The 19,011-nt window shown below is 38.6% G+C and overlaps 1 protein-coding gene across 1 annotated transcript in view; it reads left to right on the top strand.

Moving 5' to 3' along the window:
- The window catches only part of LAMA1 (laminin subunit alpha 1), a 107,498-nt gene that overhangs the window by 11,653 nt on the left and 76,834 nt on the right, over window positions 1-19,011 (top strand). Inside the window, exons 2-3 of the mRNA XM_086741492.1 lie at window positions 10,393-10,563; window positions 10,891-11,003. Coding sequence (XP_086597618.1) covers window positions 10,393-10,563; window positions 10,891-11,003 — 284 coding nt within the window. The remainder of the gene's footprint in view (window positions 1-10,392; window positions 10,564-10,890; window positions 11,004-19,011) is intronic.

The raw sequence follows: 19,011 nt of genomic DNA on the forward strand, positions 1-19,011 counted from the left end.
GCCAACTGCCTCAAGGGGTCCTTCATGTTTACACGGGAAAAGAAGTAGTAACATTTAGTTTGGTTGTGATACTGGGTCATAGTACAGAAGTGACTGGGACCGCTAAACCTTGAAAATTCTTTTTGAGCTCAGGTCTCTTAGACTTTGCAAGTGATAAATATAAATTTAGAATCAGGAGAGAGCTAATAAATACTTGGGTCATAACTTCCTATTTATTATAATAAATGATTCAGTGTGAAGCCTAAAGCTGCACATTTATGCATGCAAATTTAATTAGGATTAAACCCAGACAGGATTTTCATTTACAAGGAGGACTATTGCCTCAGGTTGAAAACTTATGATGGGGAAAGAAGTGCAAGTGGAGCCGTTATCCATTGAGGTAGTTATAGTAAAAAGCGGGGGGAGAGGAAGGCTACTTTAGATCCAACATCAGTAAGAACAAAATGTTCTGACTTGGTGATATTTGGACACATAATAAGTGACCAATGACTGAGGTCCCTAGTCTTTGACATGCCAATCACACTGCCAGTACTACTGTCCTATTGATCTAAGCTAATATTGTGTGTTAGGCTGCGTATAAGCAAAACTGACAAGACACTGAAATATTTAGTAGCTGTGGCTTATATTTGCTTCAGGTTTGCGTGAAAATCATTCCTGAGAAAAAGGTGACTTCAGGAAAAAAGCTAGTGTAATGCTAAAACAAAGAACAAGCCCCAAACCAACAAACACGATGTAGACTCCTCAACATGTGGAAAAAGCTTTGGGTGAACAAGAAAGAACTCATTTCATGGTCTGGCAGGTTTGTTTGTTGTTCCTTGGCAGCCTGCCCATCTGTCAACTTTTGGCTCTTTTGCTTTGGTGTAAACGCTGTGACAATTTCTAGGCAGATTCTTGAACAGGCCAACACCATGCAAAAAAGTCAATACTTGCAATGCATGACTTGACGGAGGAAATATTGATTATACTTTCAAAATACATGATATATAGAGAGAATACTCAGAAATTTCCCACCTTTTGTATCTAGTCAAACTGTCTGATGCTGAAAACTAGCATGAAAGCTAGTTTTCTTCTTTTCTTCCTACTCCCCCTGAGTTTGTTCTGATTTGAAAGAAAGCAGCAAGTTACTGTCAATATTGAAGGTATTAGAAATCACCATGATAAAACCTTTTGGTGCTCTTTTTTTTTTTTTTTTTTTTGTCCTCAGGAACTCCGAAGTTAAATTTTATTGCCTCAGATCCCTAAAATTTGTGAAGGACCAAACTGTAATACTAGAAACCACATTCAGGGCTGTGATGTAAGCTGTCAGACCTATTGAATTTACCCATGTTTTTGATTCTCTCAAAAAATTCAGCTGAAGGCTGTCAAGAGGGATGTGCACTCCTTTGGGAAACAAGGTGACTCATTTGTAGGAATCTCTGAATGGGACTGAAAATCAATTGCTCAGACTCCTTCAGTGTTAAGAATTTGCACGCTGACCCATCTTTTTGCATTCTTGTCCTCCCTTCTTCCAATTTGAGTACATGTATTTTGATATGGTCTACATCAACATTTGCAAGCTCCTGGCATAAGAGGGACTCAGAAGGTGGGACATTATAAAGTTTGCATCAGCTAACTTATTAATGCTGCTTATAATCTAAAGTATATTATTTTAGTGTTAGTATTCAGTCCAAACTAGTATTTAACCCATCCGTGGTATAAACCTCAATACTCTGTGTATGAAAACATTAGTTACTGTGTCACTAATGGAGATGACAAGTTCATTTTCTTGTGCAGATGTATTGATATTGCCTGGCCTTCGTAAAACACTTTGCCTTCAAATTCTCTGCCATCAACCTGGCTGTATGCTGATGTTTGAGAATTTTAAGGAAGACATACAAGTTACGCCAGACTTTTGCTCTTTAACCTTCACAAACTATATGGAGGAAACCAGTGGGGGAAGAACAGTTTAGCTGGTGTTCGTTCTTGAGTGAGCAAACTCCTGGTTCACAGTCTGAATTTGACAGGAATCATCTTTATTAATTTGCAGTGTTATATTTCTTTCCAATACATTTCTGGGCACTGGGTGCTAATTAGCAGTAGGTGAATGCCTGTTGCTGCAGTACCCTGTCTCCACTAAGGCTCTCATTGATGCTGAATGCCCATAACCAACAGCAGAAAATCTTTGGCAGAGAAGCCTTTGCCTTTTGGACAGAGGAAGAAGAAGCACAGTTTGGTCTTCTGTAGCTTGTTTGGCTCTAAAAGCTTGCAGGGTTCAAGCAGAATGTTTTTGGTCACATTAACCACTGTAATTGTTTTTTTTTTTGTTGTTGTTCTTTCTTCTGGGGCTCCAGCTGGATTGTTTAAGTATGATTTGCAAAAGCTTGACAGCCGTAAAATAACCAGCAGATTGTTCTGAAATCAAGTGTTTATGAGCGTTCAGCAAATGGCTGCAAAGTAATCTGTTTTACCGGTAACCTGAGTGCATCCCAGGGCCTGATGTGGAGCGTACTTCTCTCTCATGACTGACCAAGCTGCTGTACATTAGAAAAGGGATCTTTTATTTACCCTAGCATGCAATGCAAACCGAATTGTAGTGCCTTGAAAAGAAAGCAAAACTTATTCTCGGGTGTGTTAACAAAATTGTCAGGAATTTAAGAAATTATTCTACTCCAGTTGGTGCTGATGAGGTCTGAGGAGCCGCACAGTTGGAGAGATGCAAACTGCCAAGAATTCAGAAGGATAAGAGGTTTAGAAAATTGACTGTGGAAAGATTGAAAGGGTTGTTTACTTAGTCTGGAAAAGAGAAAAGGGCATGTGATAACAGTTTTTCAGGTAATCAAAAGCTGTAATCAAGATCATGAAAGACCATGAATGCAGCAAAGAGAACTAAAAATTTGTAACTTTTAAAGTGATAAAGCACCAGAGTAGACTTGTCAGGGATGTTGAGGAATATCCCTCACTGGAAGCTCTTGAGAACAGAATAGATGAGTTAACATGTTCTTATATTGAAAACTGAATTGAATAAATGTAATCTTCCCCAAGTGATATTTCTGTGATTGACATGTTAGTCAGCTTTGCTTTACAGTATGAGAAGAAAGAGAACATGTTTTAGAAGAGAGTGGTCTGTCATCTGAAGTATTTTAATCTAAACATTGCAAATTAAAGTTTGGAGAGGTGCTTCTAATAAAACCATGCCCCTTAGCTCCTGTAGACTCTTGTGTCATGCTAGCAGAAATTCTCTCTGTAGAGCTACAGAAAAATGAGTGACCAGTTTTCAAAATGACTTCTAACTAATGGCTTGCTACCTAAACCTATTGTGTAAGTTGTAGTGAAGTTTTCAGCCTTTCAAATGGCTCGATGGCTGCTGCTAATGCATATATTTAGGCAACATCTCCACAAAATGGATTATAAGGCAGGATAGGCATTATACCACAGATTTCTTGCTGACTGTAAAGACAGGGAATTAGGGCTTTAATTCCTGCAGTTAGAAGTTAGGGATTTCAGCCCATTTACTTTAAGGAAATCGGCCTGGATTTTCATTGTGATTACAGGATAGGATTCTGATGAAAATGCATAGAAAAGGTTAAGCTAGGGACTTTCACTGGTGAAACAGAATGAGGGTAAATCTATTAAGCAGGCAAGGAATCTGAACCCAAGCCCGATGGTTCCAGGGCTTTTATTTAGTAAACTCATTTAGTCCAAAACTTGAATAAGGCAGAAAAACTAAAACAAATCTGTGCTATTGAAAACTGTCTGAGAATGTTATAAAGAATGTGACCTCAACTTCTGCAGTGTAATACAATTACATGTTTTATACATTCTAATACTCTGACGTTTTATTACATTTTGTCCTTAGCCCTTTGTGTTGTCCTGAAGTGCATCAAACTACTCTGAACAACTGTCACTGTGTCCTCTCTAAATGTTTTCAGTAAACAGAGAATCTGTGCTTGTGAGCAAACTTTGACATTGCCTGCTTGTTATGAATCACTGATTGCCTTACATTTTAAAAAATGCTAACTTGCAGATGAGATTAGACCCCTTCAAGTATTTCTATGTTCGGAGCAATGACACAATAAGCTCATTGTTACTGCACACATCAGCTCTTTATGTTTTTTAAGCCAGATCTACTTTGTTCACTTGCGAATTACTGCTTTATTACCCTCAGCACAAAAAAAAAAGACAAAATACTTGGGGAGAAATCAGGCTGTTGCTTTGCTGAATGCCTCAGTAGAGTTGCTCACTGAAGTCTAGTTGGGAGTCTTCATTGTATAGACTGATGAACAATCCAGAAAATATTATGTCACTTTCTGGACTCAGTTCTTGGCTTGCTTCAGATAATATTTTGTCTTCATTTCCCATCCATTTTTGTCTTTTGATTTCTAAAAAAAAAAAAATCACCCCCCTAATTTAATTATCTTTCTAGAATATCAGACAGATTAGTGAATCTGGATTCAGAGGGAAGCTGTCTTAAATGTGGCCTTCCTGTAAGAAGTTTTGCCATCCTTTCTGTGTTCATCAAGATACCAAAAAGTATTGTCTTCTTTATTGTGCCTAATGAACATATTTTCTGGCACAGTGAAGCCTATGTAAAGCAGAACTCTCATATGTGTCCTGTTTGTACAACTGTATTTGCAAAATAAATAAATTCAAGCAGCTATGTGTCTGCTAGGAAGACTGTTATTCTGAGGAGTACCTCCCTTTCTCCACATGCTGTCTGTAAAAAGTGAAGCAGCACAGTTTCACCCTGTCTGTCAGTCACATTGTGAGAATCTATACAGTCAAATATGGTCAAAACCACAGACAATGTCTGGATTTTGCCAAAATGCACAAATCCACTTTCCCTCCACCTGAAATGATGAAATAGGTCCAGAGGAGGGCCACAAAGATGATAAAAGGGCTGGAGCACCTCTCTTATGAGGACAGGCTGAGAGAGTTGGGGCTGTTCAGCCTGGAGAAGAGGAGGTTCCGGGGAGACCTGATAGCGGTTCCAGTACCTCAAGGGGGCCTACAAGAAAGATGGGGAAAGGCTGTTTAGTAGGGCCTGTTGCAATAGGACGAGAGGTAATGGTTTTAAAATAGAGGGGGGTAGATTTAGATTAGAAATTAGGAAAAAATTTTTTATGATGTGAGTTATAGAACACTGGACAGGTTGCCCAGAAAGGTGGTGGAGGCCCCATCTCTGGAAACGTTCAAGGCCAGGCTGGATGAGGCTCTGAACAACCTGATCTAGTTGGGGATGTCCCTGCTCCTTGCAGGGGGGTTGGACTAGATGACCTTTGAAGGTCCCTTCCAACCCTAACCATTCTATGATTCTATGAAATATTGTTAATTTTCTAAGTGAAAAAAATCATTAATTAGGAATGGAATGAGGGTTTCATTCAGATCTAGCTGCACAGAAGGCAGCTCAGAGTCCTAGACTGCAAATACTTTCTAAAGTTAAAGAAGGGAATAAATATGTCTGAAAAGCCTTTGATAAATAGCACACAACTGCATGTGGTTTCCATATTTCCACTAGTGATGTGTATGTGCTGTGCTTTGAGCACGGAGGGTGAGTCTAATGTCTCTGGAGTGCACTGGTGCTTCTGTACACGATCAGGCTCTCTGAGCCAGGCAGAATGTTCAGCAAGTCCAGGATGTGTCAGATCTGCTATGCAAACACTATGGAGTTGATCTGCTCCTGTGTAGTAAATCAGATGTATCCAGAATCTATCTGTAGCTGTGCACTGGTCACAGGTGGGAGTTGCCAGAACCCTGGAAATTTCCAGATCTTTGAAATTCTTCATAGTGAAAACTTCAGTGGTGCTTGGTAATCTGTAACAAAATAAATTAGGTGAAAGAAACTTATAAACCACAAAGAATTAAATTGAGTCTCCAGGGAAGATGTCAGTACTTATCTCTGCAACAAGGATCTTGTGAGGACTTCTGTAGATCCTGGTTTTAGGTAGAGTAATTCCCAAAGAAGTGTAGGCCATGTGATTGGCCATACACTTTACAGTAGAGGGATAGGAAAAAGAAAATTATATTAGAAAAAAATTTTCTACAATGAGGGTTGTAGAAGACTGGAACAGGTTGCCCAGAGATGTGGTGGATGCCCCATCCCTGGAAACATTCAAGGCCAGGTTGGATGAGGCTCTGAGCAACCTGATCTAGTCGAAGATGTCCCTGTTCCTTGCAGGGGGGTTGGACTAGATGACCTTTGAAGGTCCCTACCAACCCTAACCATTCTATGATTCTATAGCTCTCCTGGTTGCAGACATCTTTTACTTATGCAGTGATGTATCTCAGTCCGTGATGACTTTGTGTGAATTGTCAGCGCTTTGAATCTACTCCAATAAGCTGCATGCTCCAACTATCCCCATTCATTCTGAAGGATTAGAGTTGATGGACATATTGAAACACAGGAAAAAAAAAAGCTAGTGAAGAGGTCTTTAAAGTTGCTGGGGGATAGGAACCTCAATGCATCCCTCTCCTACCAGTTTGATGTGAATGCCAACAACAGATGCTCAGAGTCTGGAGAAGGATCACAGGTCAGCAGGAGAGCACCTGAAGAGCAGCACAAAGGAATTCCAGCCAGCAAGTCAGCTTCATTGGGGCCCAACTTAAATGCCTCTATCCAAGTGCACCTAGCATGGGGAATAAACAAGAAGAGTTAGAGATGTGCATATGCCTGCAGGGCTATGATCTTACTGGCACCATGGAGATGTGAGGGATGGCTCCTATGACTAGAGTGTTGGAATGGAAGGATACAGGCTCTTTAGGAAGGACAGACAGAGGACATGAGGAGGGAGTGTTGCCCTCTGTATCAATGATCAGCTACTTCAAAGACTTACATGCAAAGTTGGCTGCAAGGTATTTTAACAAGTAGAATTTAGTCAACCAAACTAGATTAGCAAGCTGAGAGGTCTACTACTGAAATCTGTAGAGATCCATATGGATCTGTTGCCTTCCATATGGAGATCTCTCAAGACTCAAAGCTACGATTGTCTAATGTGATAATGAAGTCTGCCAGCTCAGCAGTGAAACAGTGAGGATTTTGTATGTGGCACTTGCCTTTGTTTCTGGTGGGAATAAGTATGATAAATCCAATTCATTCAATCATTGGAGCTGAATTTTAGATGGCAAACTGTAAAAGTTGCATCAATGTATTTAAGAATGCAAATATAATTTGCTAAAAGTTCATTTTAATGATATGTGGTATCTGCTGCCAGAGTTTTATGTCTGTTACGGCCACTTGGATTTTATAGCAGGATTTGATGGCTGTCACCTATTTGTCTATAAATGGTTCATTTAAATGATGATTCTGTGGTTGCTCATCTTCATCATATCTACCTCTTCCTAAGGGAGATAAAATATATATTTTACCAGATGGTTTTGTTCTTTCTGTGGTTGCAGGTTTTGGTTATTTTTTGTTTGTTTGGTTTTGTTTTGTGGGGTTTTTTTTTTTTTTTTTTTTTTTTTGGAGGACTGTCTAGGAGCTCTTGAACTCACAATTCTGAGTACTCAGCTTTTCTTAAGAAAAGATTTTTCTTAAGAACATGCAGAATGACTGAAGAGGAACAATGTTCTGTAAAGATATAACTCATTAAATTTGCCTTTTTTTTTTTCCATTTTGTTTATTGCAAGTACTTACTCTTTCTTAATAAATTGGCTCCTACACTACTTAGTCTCCACTGAAATCAGTGGCCGCACCTCTGCAGATTGCCTTAAAATTTGATTATGTTAAAGAGAATCAGAGGTCAATGTAATCAGCTAGGATTTGAAGAGATGCAGTATCTTGCAGGAAGAAACAAGTATTCTTGCAGAAAACAATCTCTTGTTTTTTATTTGGATCCTGGGACAAAACTCCAGTGCAACTCAGTTGGATTGAAATGTTCTTTCTTCTTATCTCTGTGGGACCTGGAAAACTCGTCACAAGACCTTAATGTTACCATACCATTATTCATTTTGTTACCAGTCAGTGAATTTATTAGAAGTCAGTGAGATGCTTGATGACAAGCAGACAAAGGGGTTGAGTCCCCAGTGGATGCTACAGTGACTTTAGCTTGGGGTTCTGGAATGAAGCTTGACCAGCACAGCACTTGCCATCAGCACTTTCTCTACAGAGCTTCGCTATTCCTTTGGTACAAGTCCGTTGACTGAAGGTTATTGTAGGCAAATTATGTCACTGTAACAAATGACCCTGGAAAGAAATGGCAGGGTTACTGTGTAACGTGAGTGAAGGTAATGAATGACCTGTGAAGTAATGGATAACTCTTGGAGACTAGCTGATAGACACCTACGTGACCAGTAATACATACTGAACGCAGAAGATTTTTTATCATTGGAGAGTAATGTAAAAGGGGGTACCCTCTTCCACCACTGAGCTTTCTTGCCCAGTAGGAAAATGAAGGGCGGCATTTCTACTTTGCCTTCAACTTTAGGTCTGGAGCAATACTGCACCCATACTGCATGAGGTGAGAGAAGACTCTGCAGAAAGCATGTACTGGCAGAAGGGCCTCAGCGAAGTAATCAACTGGATGTCTTCAGCATCCTTGACTGGATGTAGTTATAATGAGAACAAGGCATCTGACCTCATCTGGATTTAACTTAAATGAAGCCAGGATTGAAAAAAATAAATAGCTCCATCACCCTCCTGTTAAGTTTTGAGTATAGCACAATTGAAAACACACTTTGTTATTCATACTATGGTGCAGAGGGTTAGGATTTAGCCACATTTTCAATAGCTGAAGTCAAGGTTTAAATAGCACTGAGACTTTTCTTGAGGCTTTCCAGGGCAATGCAATTACTGGGCAGACAGAGGCACTTTAAATTAAAGGAATCTTGAATTTTGCCTGGTTCAGATGGACAGCTAACAAAAAACAAAATATTAAGATTACTATCTTCTATGATCTATGTTGCAGATTAATGAAGTAAAAGAATCTGTATAATTTTACTAGTGAAAAAGGCATGTATTCATAATATGACTGGAATTTTTTTTTTTAAATTCAGAATTCATTATAACAGAAGAAAAATATTACATACCCTTTCAGAGATGTGATTTTAATACCTCACTATTGCAACAGTAGCAACTCTTGCAGCACTATTAATACACCATACCAAGTCTCCAGCTTTGATTTCGGCCCACTGTGTTTAAATATAGGACTCTTTTCTTCCAAAATTGTTTCTCTTTTTCACAGTTGCTTCTGAGTGGAAATAGAGTATCTCTGATACACCATAGCCATACAAGAAATAAAAGCTTTTTAGCTCTGGAGGGAAGGCTGGAAACTGATAACAACGTTGCTGAGAAGCTGTGCTTAACTTCTTTCTGTCACATGCAGTATTCTTTAAATTTTATCGATAGCCTTCAAGCTAAAGTAAAACTTTACTCCTTTTTAGAAAAATACTAAGGATTCTCAGGCTGGTAGCAGTAATCTTCAAATGCCTTGTCTGTTGTTTCGTTATTCCTGCGCACCAAAGCAACACCATTTGAAAGTTTGGTAAAGCATTTGTGTGAAGATTAAGAAGTGCAAAGCAAAATATCCCTTAGACTTTACACGGGCTGCAGAAAAGCCCAGAGCAAAGGTTCAAAGCACAGTCCTTAAAACTTGTGAGCCCAGATTGTGTGGTTGAGGGCGGCGGTGTTGCTGCCTCAGAGAGCTCCAATTAAATGCCCTTTTCCACACCAGCTGGGTGCATGCTGCACAGTTCCTCCTTGCTTCTGGCAGTGGACCAGTTCTCCTGTTTTTGATCAATTCATAATGTGAAGAGAAGGTTTAATAACTAGAAGAGTTCGTTTTCTAACTCTCGTGTTCCTCAACAATAAAGCATCCAAAGCTTGAAGTGAAATGACAAGGTGGCAATAACAATCAGGGTGGCCATGAGGGCTGAGGACACTTTGAGGGCCATAGGGGTCACTGCGGGGTCTGTCAGGGCAGGGCTTGGCAGCCAGGGCCTGTCCCACCGCCCAGCCAGGAGTAGGGTGGTCGGGGGCACTGGGGCAGCCCCAACATTAGGCACCTCCCTGGGGACAGGCCGAAGTTGTGCAGGGACATGGGCTGGTGGGGGAGACCAGCCTGGTGTGGGGGGGAGCAATGTGGGGAGCTGGTGACCATCCCTGCTATGGCATCGCTGAGGCAGGGCTGATGGCCCTGAGGGGCTGAAATGGGGTCCTGGGCTGTGGTGGCAGGAGACTTAGGCAGTGGGCAGGGACAAACAGGGCTGCAATGCCTCAAGGCCATGACAATTGATGTACTGGTGTCAGTGCAGTATGATAATTTTTCCACAAAATAAATGGTTTTCATTTTATTTTCATGTATCTCTGACTCTAGGCTAGAAGCTTGTCATGAAACCCTGTATGTTCAGAGACCTGTCCCATACTCATAACTGTATTTTGCTTGCCTTATGATGTGGTTGATCATTGTTACTTCTTTCAAGGCCTATTCCCGGCCATTTTGAACCTGGCCAGCAATGCTCACATCTCCACCAATGCCACCTGCGGGGAGAAGGGACCGGAGATGTTCTGCAAACTGGTGGAGCACGTTCCGGGACGGCCCCTGCGCAACGCTCAGTGCCGCGTCTGTGACCACCACAGCGCCAATCCCAAAGGCAAGTTCCACGTGGCTTTGCTTTGGTTTCATTGTTCTGTGTCATTCTTTTTGACCCTTCCCCATGACTTCAGGGTGTATTGGGCTCAAATACTTTTTACTGTTAGTCCCTTTGAGCAAAGGGCTGACAGAAAGTGTGAGCAACTGAAATCGCCATTAAGCACCACAGAGTCCAATGACAACGTTTTTGTCTGGGGGCAGATTTCAGCTTTTACTTCTTTATGACAGGAAAAAATTGTGCTCAGTGTGAAATAAATGTGCTGGGTCAGAGTAAATGCAGTGAGATGTATTTTTAAGAGATTTAATTTTTTTTTTTGCTTTAAAACAGAGCAGCACCCAATTTCCAGTGCAATCGATGGTACCAATAACTGGTGGCAAAGTCCCAGCATTCAGAATGGGAGGCAATACCACTGGGTCACCATCACCTTGGATTTAAGGCAGGTGAGTAACGTTTAGGTGAGTGTTGTTTATTGTTTGTAGGATATAAGCCAATGCTATTGAATGCAGTTCCTCTGTGTTTACATGTTCGGATATTTAGCAGTTGGCCTTTTAGTAGCCCATGGTTAAGCATGAAAAATTAAAGCTAATATGAACTGATTTTAAAGAGATGTGTTTTTCAGTTGTTCTGGAACATTTTGGGGATTTAATTCCTATCAGACTGGAGTGGAAGTGACTATGTTTGTAAGCATATAGGTCACAGGTTGTTTTAATTCATGGCACAGTAGCAACTGTATATGTGTGATTGAGAATGTTTACACAGGCATTCCTTATATCTTGGTAATCTTCCTTTGCCTGACCATACTGTCTTTTCCCCAGTGGTCCTTTAATATTGTTTTCCTCCTCTGCCTTTGATTTCATGCAGGTTACTTGAAGTCTGGTTATCAAAGACTTATTTTAAAGCAGAAAACAGTGTTTTCAGGGTATTGTCATAAGTGCGGATTTTTTATGTGAGGATACATCTGTTTCTGTTTATTAACTGTAACTACCAGCCTGTCACCTAATCATTGTACAGTTTCTTAGTAAAAGAGTAAATGATTTGGAGTAAGACATGGTGGAAATGCTTGACATTTACAGTAAGAAAACAGCACTATATACTTCCAAATGTGAACTCCTTTGATCCATAGATATTGTAACTCAGATACTGAATTCAGAAGAGGAAAGAAAGGTAAGTGACGGAAAAATTGTTGTATTCACGTCAATTATCTCACAGTAGATCTTAAGTTAAACTCTTCTCAGTATTTTTGCATATTTATATTAAATATGTAAACCTGTTAATGCAACGTAATTGTCAGATTGAAGTGTAAAATGTCAGAAAGTTCAATTGCAGGATCTCCAGGACCCTGGAAACAGAGACTTTCCTCAGCTGGGGGATATTCTTCAGAACTAGAAAGCAAAACATTGCATAAAATGGGGCAAAGTTAGTGTTGCTGAAAAAAAACTTGATTTGCCACTCTCTGTGCTTCTCTTCTGACTGATTCTGATCACCATCTTGTGGGAAGGAGCACTGGGAATAAATGTTATGTAGTATATTTTCTATGAACTTTTGCTGTCAGATGCTCTGAAGAGTTAGGGATTACATCTCTGAAACACTGATTTCTGACCCTGGGGACACTGGAACTGTCTGGGCAGAAGTTGGTTCCTCCATTTTGGCACTTCACTGCAAAGTTTGGAGGGATTAATCATTCTTAGGCAGGAGGCTGCTAAACTGTACAGAACATTTGCTAATTTATTAGTCTGTCTGTTAGACATGGAAGAATCAGAAGTCTCCTACCCTACTCCAAGAAAAGACAAAATAATTTCTGAAGAAAATGTGTTTTTCTTGGCTTTTGCTTTTTGTTTTGCTTTGAACAGATCTCTGCGTTGGCCTGTCTAAGCTATTTGAAAATCATAGCTCAGCAATCCATTATTAGTATGAGGATGCTTCCAAACTTTGGAAGAAGTTTTGTTACTAGCTAAGAAATGCATACTTGATGTGTACAGTTGGTAACAAGCTTTTGCAAGATCTCTAGGCCCTGCTTGGAAGGTTTTTTAAAGATTAAATGAGAAGATTTAACTTTGATGTTTTAAAACGAAGCATAGTGCCTAGTTTGCCCTTTAATTAGAAAGCAGAACTGTTAGGAAAATAATCACAGGGTATCTTTTGTCAGTGACAGAAGGCTTGGATAGGACTTGTTGTTGGAAGAGTTGGCTTTGTGTTTGGTTTATAAATGGACAAACAGGAAGGAAAAATGAAGGATGAGGGAATGCTTTAGTTTTTATCCTTCTGGAATATTTTCACTTTGGAAACAGACCAGCTGAGCTGCCTTCTAAATCTTTTATTTTCCAGCCTTAGTGCTGTTGATGTTTCACCAAATACATATTTTTCCTCTCCTGACCCATGCTCTGTTTCACTAATTCGATTTGAAAAGTTTCCCCCAAGGGGCCTTTCTTCTGTGTTTTCCTTAGAGAGTTTGAGAAAGAAGGCATTTAGGGCTATGCAAACTGAATGTAAATTACTGCTCTGTGAGAAAGGATTTGGTTAATAGAGATTGCTTGAAGTCAGTGAGTTATTAGAGCTGTCTTAATGCGCTTACTTTAAGCGAGTCAGCACAAGTAAAGAGTAACAAAAGAAAAGCGTATGAAGGAGCTTAATGATTTTAGTAACTGTTTACTTCATTAATTTGCTTGAAAATGAGTGAAAATAATCTTCTAGGACCTTTAAAAGTATTCCTGAAAGTCAGTACCTGTAGCTATATGTATTGCAGTATATCTTTAGCATTGGTACTTTTTATTACATTTCAAACTTTGTGCATTAAATCTGTCAAGTAGTTAAGAAAGTTAAAGTAAATATCCTTTAACTTTCCTTGCCAGAATATAGAATATATTCACACCCTTTTGTGATGTGAATAACGACCGTCTAGTAATTATTTATGTTTTTTTTTTTTTTTGACTAATGACCAGAAGTTCTAGCACTCAGAGGAATGAATTGTTTCTTGGGATTGTTACCAATGTACAGTTTAGAGATATAATCCAGAAATTGGGTTGGTGAGTGCTGGAACATGGCCTTAGCTGGCAAATATGGGGAAGATTCCTTTAGCTGGTGAAAACTGGCTCCACTCCAATTTACCCTGTGTGAAGTTCTGGGCACAGTCTGTGCGCTGGGTCCTGTATTTGGCTGTATTCATCTCTTGGCTCAAAGTTGGAGGGAGCAGAGGATATTCTTTCAGCTAATATTCTATCTTGTGCTTAGTTTACTTAGTCTAACAACAGCTGGACTGAAGAGCAGTTTGATAGAATCTTGTTAAGAAAAGAAGGCTGGCTAACAAAATCAGTATCGAAATTGCTGTTTTGATCTTTCTCCTTTGCAGTCTTTGTGCTATTTATAACTACTGCTAAGCATTTTGTAAGGGTAGCCGGTGGCTATGTCATGATTTTTTAGCTCACGTGGATCATAACAACTAGGTACATGTATTCTGGTGTGGCTTTGAGTCTTTAGTGGACCCGGATGTTTGATCGTCTTTCCTTTTTTTTTCTGTTTCCTCCTTTCCGTTAGATGTATGCCAAAGATCCAGAACTGGGGAAAGTTTAGCAATGAGATATAGTATTGACGTAAAAGATACTAAAATTTTAGTTACGACCTTGCACTTCCTATACTGGCAATTCTACAGAAGCAAAATGCACAGCAGCATTTTTACATAAAACCAGCATTTTTGCCTGAGTTTGACTCCTCTGAACAGCTACTTTGTGAAACTATAATGAATTAAAATAAATGCTGACTGTTATAAATGTCAACACTGTGCCCAGGCCAGCTAGAAAGTATTTCTCTGTCACACCATTAAATGAAGAATATTTTCCTCCATTTTATTATCATGCTTCAGACTTTTAAAGGTATTTAAAGGTGCTTTGTACTAGACATAGCAGAAAGGCACAGGTTTGTATATCACAAAATTCTTGAATTGTGAAGTAAGACCAGTTGTTCTTGGAAGACCCAGTATCAAGTTAGGAAAACATCTCCCATTCTGATTAAGTCATAGGTCATGAATCTTTCATGAGTACTGGATTACCATTCAGAGGCTAATGTAAGAATAATTTGTAGTTTCTGCTGTTAGAAAGTAAAAAAATAATATAAATACTGTAATGTGATTTGTACAGAGCTTTTATCTTGAAATCAATTGGCAAGAAGAGATTTCTGTAAGGATGAATCCTTTGCTGATGTAAAAAGATATTATTCTGTTGACTTCACTGGGCAAATGCTTGTATGTGGCAAGCTTCCTTAAAAGCTTTGCAAAACTGATAGCGCAAGGGTACTCGTCTGTACGTTGTTACAATACACGTCTTGAGTAAAATTAATTTTTCTTCTATTCCAAAACAATAGTTGCATATAATGAATCAAAATCTTAAAGAAAAGATGATTCAGGAGACGAGGAATTCTACTGGGCTTAGTTTATTTTTGCACTTTTAACATCAGAGACTTCTCAGAGTCAAATGTCAAGCAATTGCTAGGCCTCACAGTCTCTAATGAGAGCCTAAAGCCATCTTTATCCCTTAAAAAGACATTTCTATGAACAATATAGACCGATACTCAGAATATTCCTTCCTGTAGTCTTCTACTTTTTGAGAGTTTGCACAGATTAATTTTAGAGTTTTTGGACAGTAAAATGAAATCTGAGAAGAAGATGGTTTTCTGGTAACCAGGTTTGTATGCGTTGACAGCACTGAACACAATGGCTTTTGCAGTTTTATTTTAAACGTAAAATACAGTTAATTGTAGTAAACATTTTCACTGCAGGACTTGTCTCACGCTGTTTTGAAAAACATACTTAATTGTTTTTTAAATTCTCTTTCTGTGCTCATCCTGAAGGAAAGACTTAGCTGAATTTATAAAACTAAGAGGAACCAGTCTCCCAAGAGCCTTGCATTCCTCCAGGCTTGTTCATTTTGCAGTCTTCTTCATTATAGGGTTTACATTACGCCAGTGTGATTTCAGTAAGGTATCCAATAAGACACTGAAAGTAATCCTACTGTTCTAAAATCATATCCTCCTTTCAGGTTTTTTCAAGGTCAGGTAGAGTTAAGATTTGAATTGAGGTGTAGATTTGAAGTAGCAGTTGGTATCTCTGTTCTTAATAGATTAAACACTCCTGAAATTAAAAAAAAAAAAAAAAAAGTAATGTGTTGAGACTCATCTTTCACTTTAACTTTTCACTTTTGGAGCCTGGGGCTCAAATACTCATAGATATGAAAAGATAGAATCTTCCTGGATCATTGTCTCCATTCATGTAAATTGAGAAGTATGACTGGGAGTCAAAAAGTCCAAAAAGACTACGAGGAAAACTGTGCTTGCCAGGGCGTGTATCTATGTGCATGGTAGAGCACTTGGAAATGGGGACTTTTGGCTAGCATCTGCTGCATGGCCACTGCTGTCTGAGTTTACAATCTTGAGAAAAAAAAAGCAAAATTTCCTGATGAATGGGGAGAAGGGTTCATTTACAAATCTTGGTGTTGCTGGATCTGTGTTCAGGGAAACAAGGTCATTAGAAAGTCTAAATAAAGCAGAAGTGACTTGTTAGGTTGGTATTGCTGCTATGAAGAAGAGGTTCTTCAGTACAAGTTTATTTGACTGTTCTTTACAGTCAGGATGGAAATGCCTCTGAAATGACACTTTATGGCTACTTGGGAATTGCTAACTTGCTTCGGCTTGCCCTTTTTACCCTTGTGGCTCAATAAGGAAATGAGTTCTGGGAAAGCTGTACAGTCAAATTTGAAGTGTACAAATCGTTAGCTCTTGCGACATCTCAAGTTTATCATGTTGCTGGTTGGTGGACACTGAATGAATATCAGTGGTAAGAAATTGCCTTTGATGGTATTCAGACCTGAAGAACTTATACAAATAAAAATCTGTAAAGTGTGCTGAGGATATTGGAAAATCAGCTTGTATTATATGGAGTTACTGGTTCAGATCCATTTTGGTTTAGGGAGGCCGTGGGTTATGAGTTCTGCAAAACTCCTACCTGCTGATGTTCCTTAAAACGTCTCAGTCTGCAAATCCTGGGAACACCGTAGTCCCTTCCTCCAACCTCATTCCCTTACTTGGGAACATAATCTCTGAGAATGTAACTCCTACTGATAGGTTGTCTTGTGACTTCTTGACTGCAGGAGTATTTATACAAAATTCTTTCATTTCTATATTTAACCTATATTCTTTTAGGGGCTGACAAATTTTCCTGGTGTTGCTGGTACTCATTATCCCATGAATTTACCTGTAAAGCATTTTTGGGTACCTATGGGCTATGTGTGTAAATGGAAGAGAGTTGAGAGGATCCAGGGGAAAGGCGGCAATGGTTCTCTACATTGTGCATACTTAAATGTTTATAGAACCAGTCACTAATTTTTGAATGCCTGTTTTGGGTTCATAGTGTCAAATACCCTAATTTCAACTGTTGGTGAACTGTAGGCATGCAGGAAAAATCAGTCCCTAGGTGTCTTGTGTTCCAAACAGGGCTGCTATTTTCCTGGAAAAATGTTGACTTGAAAAGATTTAATTTATTGAATTGTGCATTGAATATGTGCACAGTTGCTGTGAAAATTTTTATTTTTACCTGGCTCTTCTCTTCACTGCCCTCTCACCAAGAAATTTGATTTTAAAAATAAATTTAACTTGCATGCTCTTGTGAAGATCTTTTATTTCGGCAGCAGTGGCTGCAGTTAGTTTGTGATGAAGGATAGCTCATTGTTACTAGTTGGAACTGGATTTAAAAGTAGCTACATCAGCTGCAGACTATAATAGGTCTTGAAAAATCTCAATGTAATCAAAAGTAGATCATTTGTTGTTCAGCCAACTGTGTAATAAGTAGGGAAGTAGTTTAGATGATGAGAGCAAGCAGAGAGGCAAAATAAATAAACAGAAGACATATAAGAGTTTTTGAGTAATATTTTTTTACTGTAGCATTGGAAAAAAATTTGAGGTTTGAGTCTTGAATCTTTTAGGCATTTGAGAGAGATGATTGACTTCAAAGGAATTTGGAGGTCCATAGCAGTTCCAAAGCTCAGTCAATAAAGCTTCCCTAGATTTAATAGTTTTCTGCAATTTTCTTCTGTGATGGAGAAAATATCCATACAAGTAACTCTTTTATGTGACAAGTGTTGTCAGGTTAGGAATACTAAAATGAGGATACCCCAGATTCTGCTTGTGCATAACCCAGTGTGAAACAGGTATATAACTCAACTGCTGCTAACTGAATCAATGGAATCCAGGTTGTTTGTAGGGAATACTGTTTCTTGATTTGGAGTCTGCCTAAATTCTGTTCTTTTCCCTTTAAAAGCATATATTTTAACTTTTTTTTTTTTCTTCAGCTGAAGCTTGTGATGATGTAAGTTTTAAATAAAAGATGCTCTTCTCTTCATGGAAGCTGCATTGTAATTCTTGCTATTCACTTAACTTTGATCAAATAGACAGACCTGGAGAAATTTTATTTCTTAGACTGTAAGGCTGTGACTAAACAGTGAGCTGGCTTCTCTTTTAGTTTACTTCTGCTTGCATTGCTGAAATGTCATGTAAGTCAGTAGACAAAATCCTTGGTTTATGTAAATTTTCATATTTATTGAAACAACTGGAAATATTCTGTTTGTATGTGCTTGAGGTCTAAAAGGATAAAACTGTAGTCCTTGAAAAGAAGATCAGATCAAGTGAATATAGTGTTTTAAGTTATGTCAGATTTTAATCAAAACTGAGATTGACTTTTTTTAAGGTGTTAAATCTAGTAAGTCAGACTTTGAAGATAAGTATCACCATTTTTTTTCCTTCTCGTGTCTACAAGATCTCTTAATCAAAGCTTTGTTCACTTAAAGAATGTTTTGTTTCGAAAGTAGTTTCCTGACTTGCACCCACAATGCAATTGCTATTTATATCTGTCTTTTTATTCCAATTTGATAAAATCAAAATCTGCTTTTATGTGTCAAGTGCTGTTCTTGCTCTGACTTTAACTTGTATCACAAAAAAAAAAACCTAAAAAAAAATTAAATTTAAAATTTCTGAAAGAACTGCTTTTGGCCAAATTTGAGCTCAACACAGTATTAATACTGCACACGAAGACAGGAATTATTGTGATTATACCAGCTGACCATATTCATTCTCATGAATGAGAGAGAATTCTCATTCTCTATGACCATTCTCATATATATGAGAATACATACCTCTGAGATGATTGAATAATATGGCATTTTTCTTTCATCTAAATGTGGCTTGATACTACAGTGCATGTAAAACATTGAACTCTTATATAGAAGTCTTATAAATTTGCAAAGACAGCCTTTTAAAGTGAGGTGATGTAGTATGTATTAGGTAAGGAATAGCTTTGCAATAAGTGCACTTCAGTAATCCTGTAGCTAGTTGAGGGCCAGTGCAGGTTATCTAGTTGCCATGACAAGGTCATTTAAAAGGTGATATGAACTTAATTACTGCTGTGCCTAC

The sequence above is a fragment of the Chlamydotis macqueenii genome, chromosome 2 (assembly GCF_036417535.1).
Source record: "Chlamydotis macqueenii isolate bChlMac1 chromosome 2, bChlMac1.mat, whole genome shotgun sequence".
Taxonomy (NCBI): Eukaryota; Metazoa; Chordata; class Aves; order Otidiformes; family Otididae; genus Chlamydotis; species Chlamydotis macqueenii.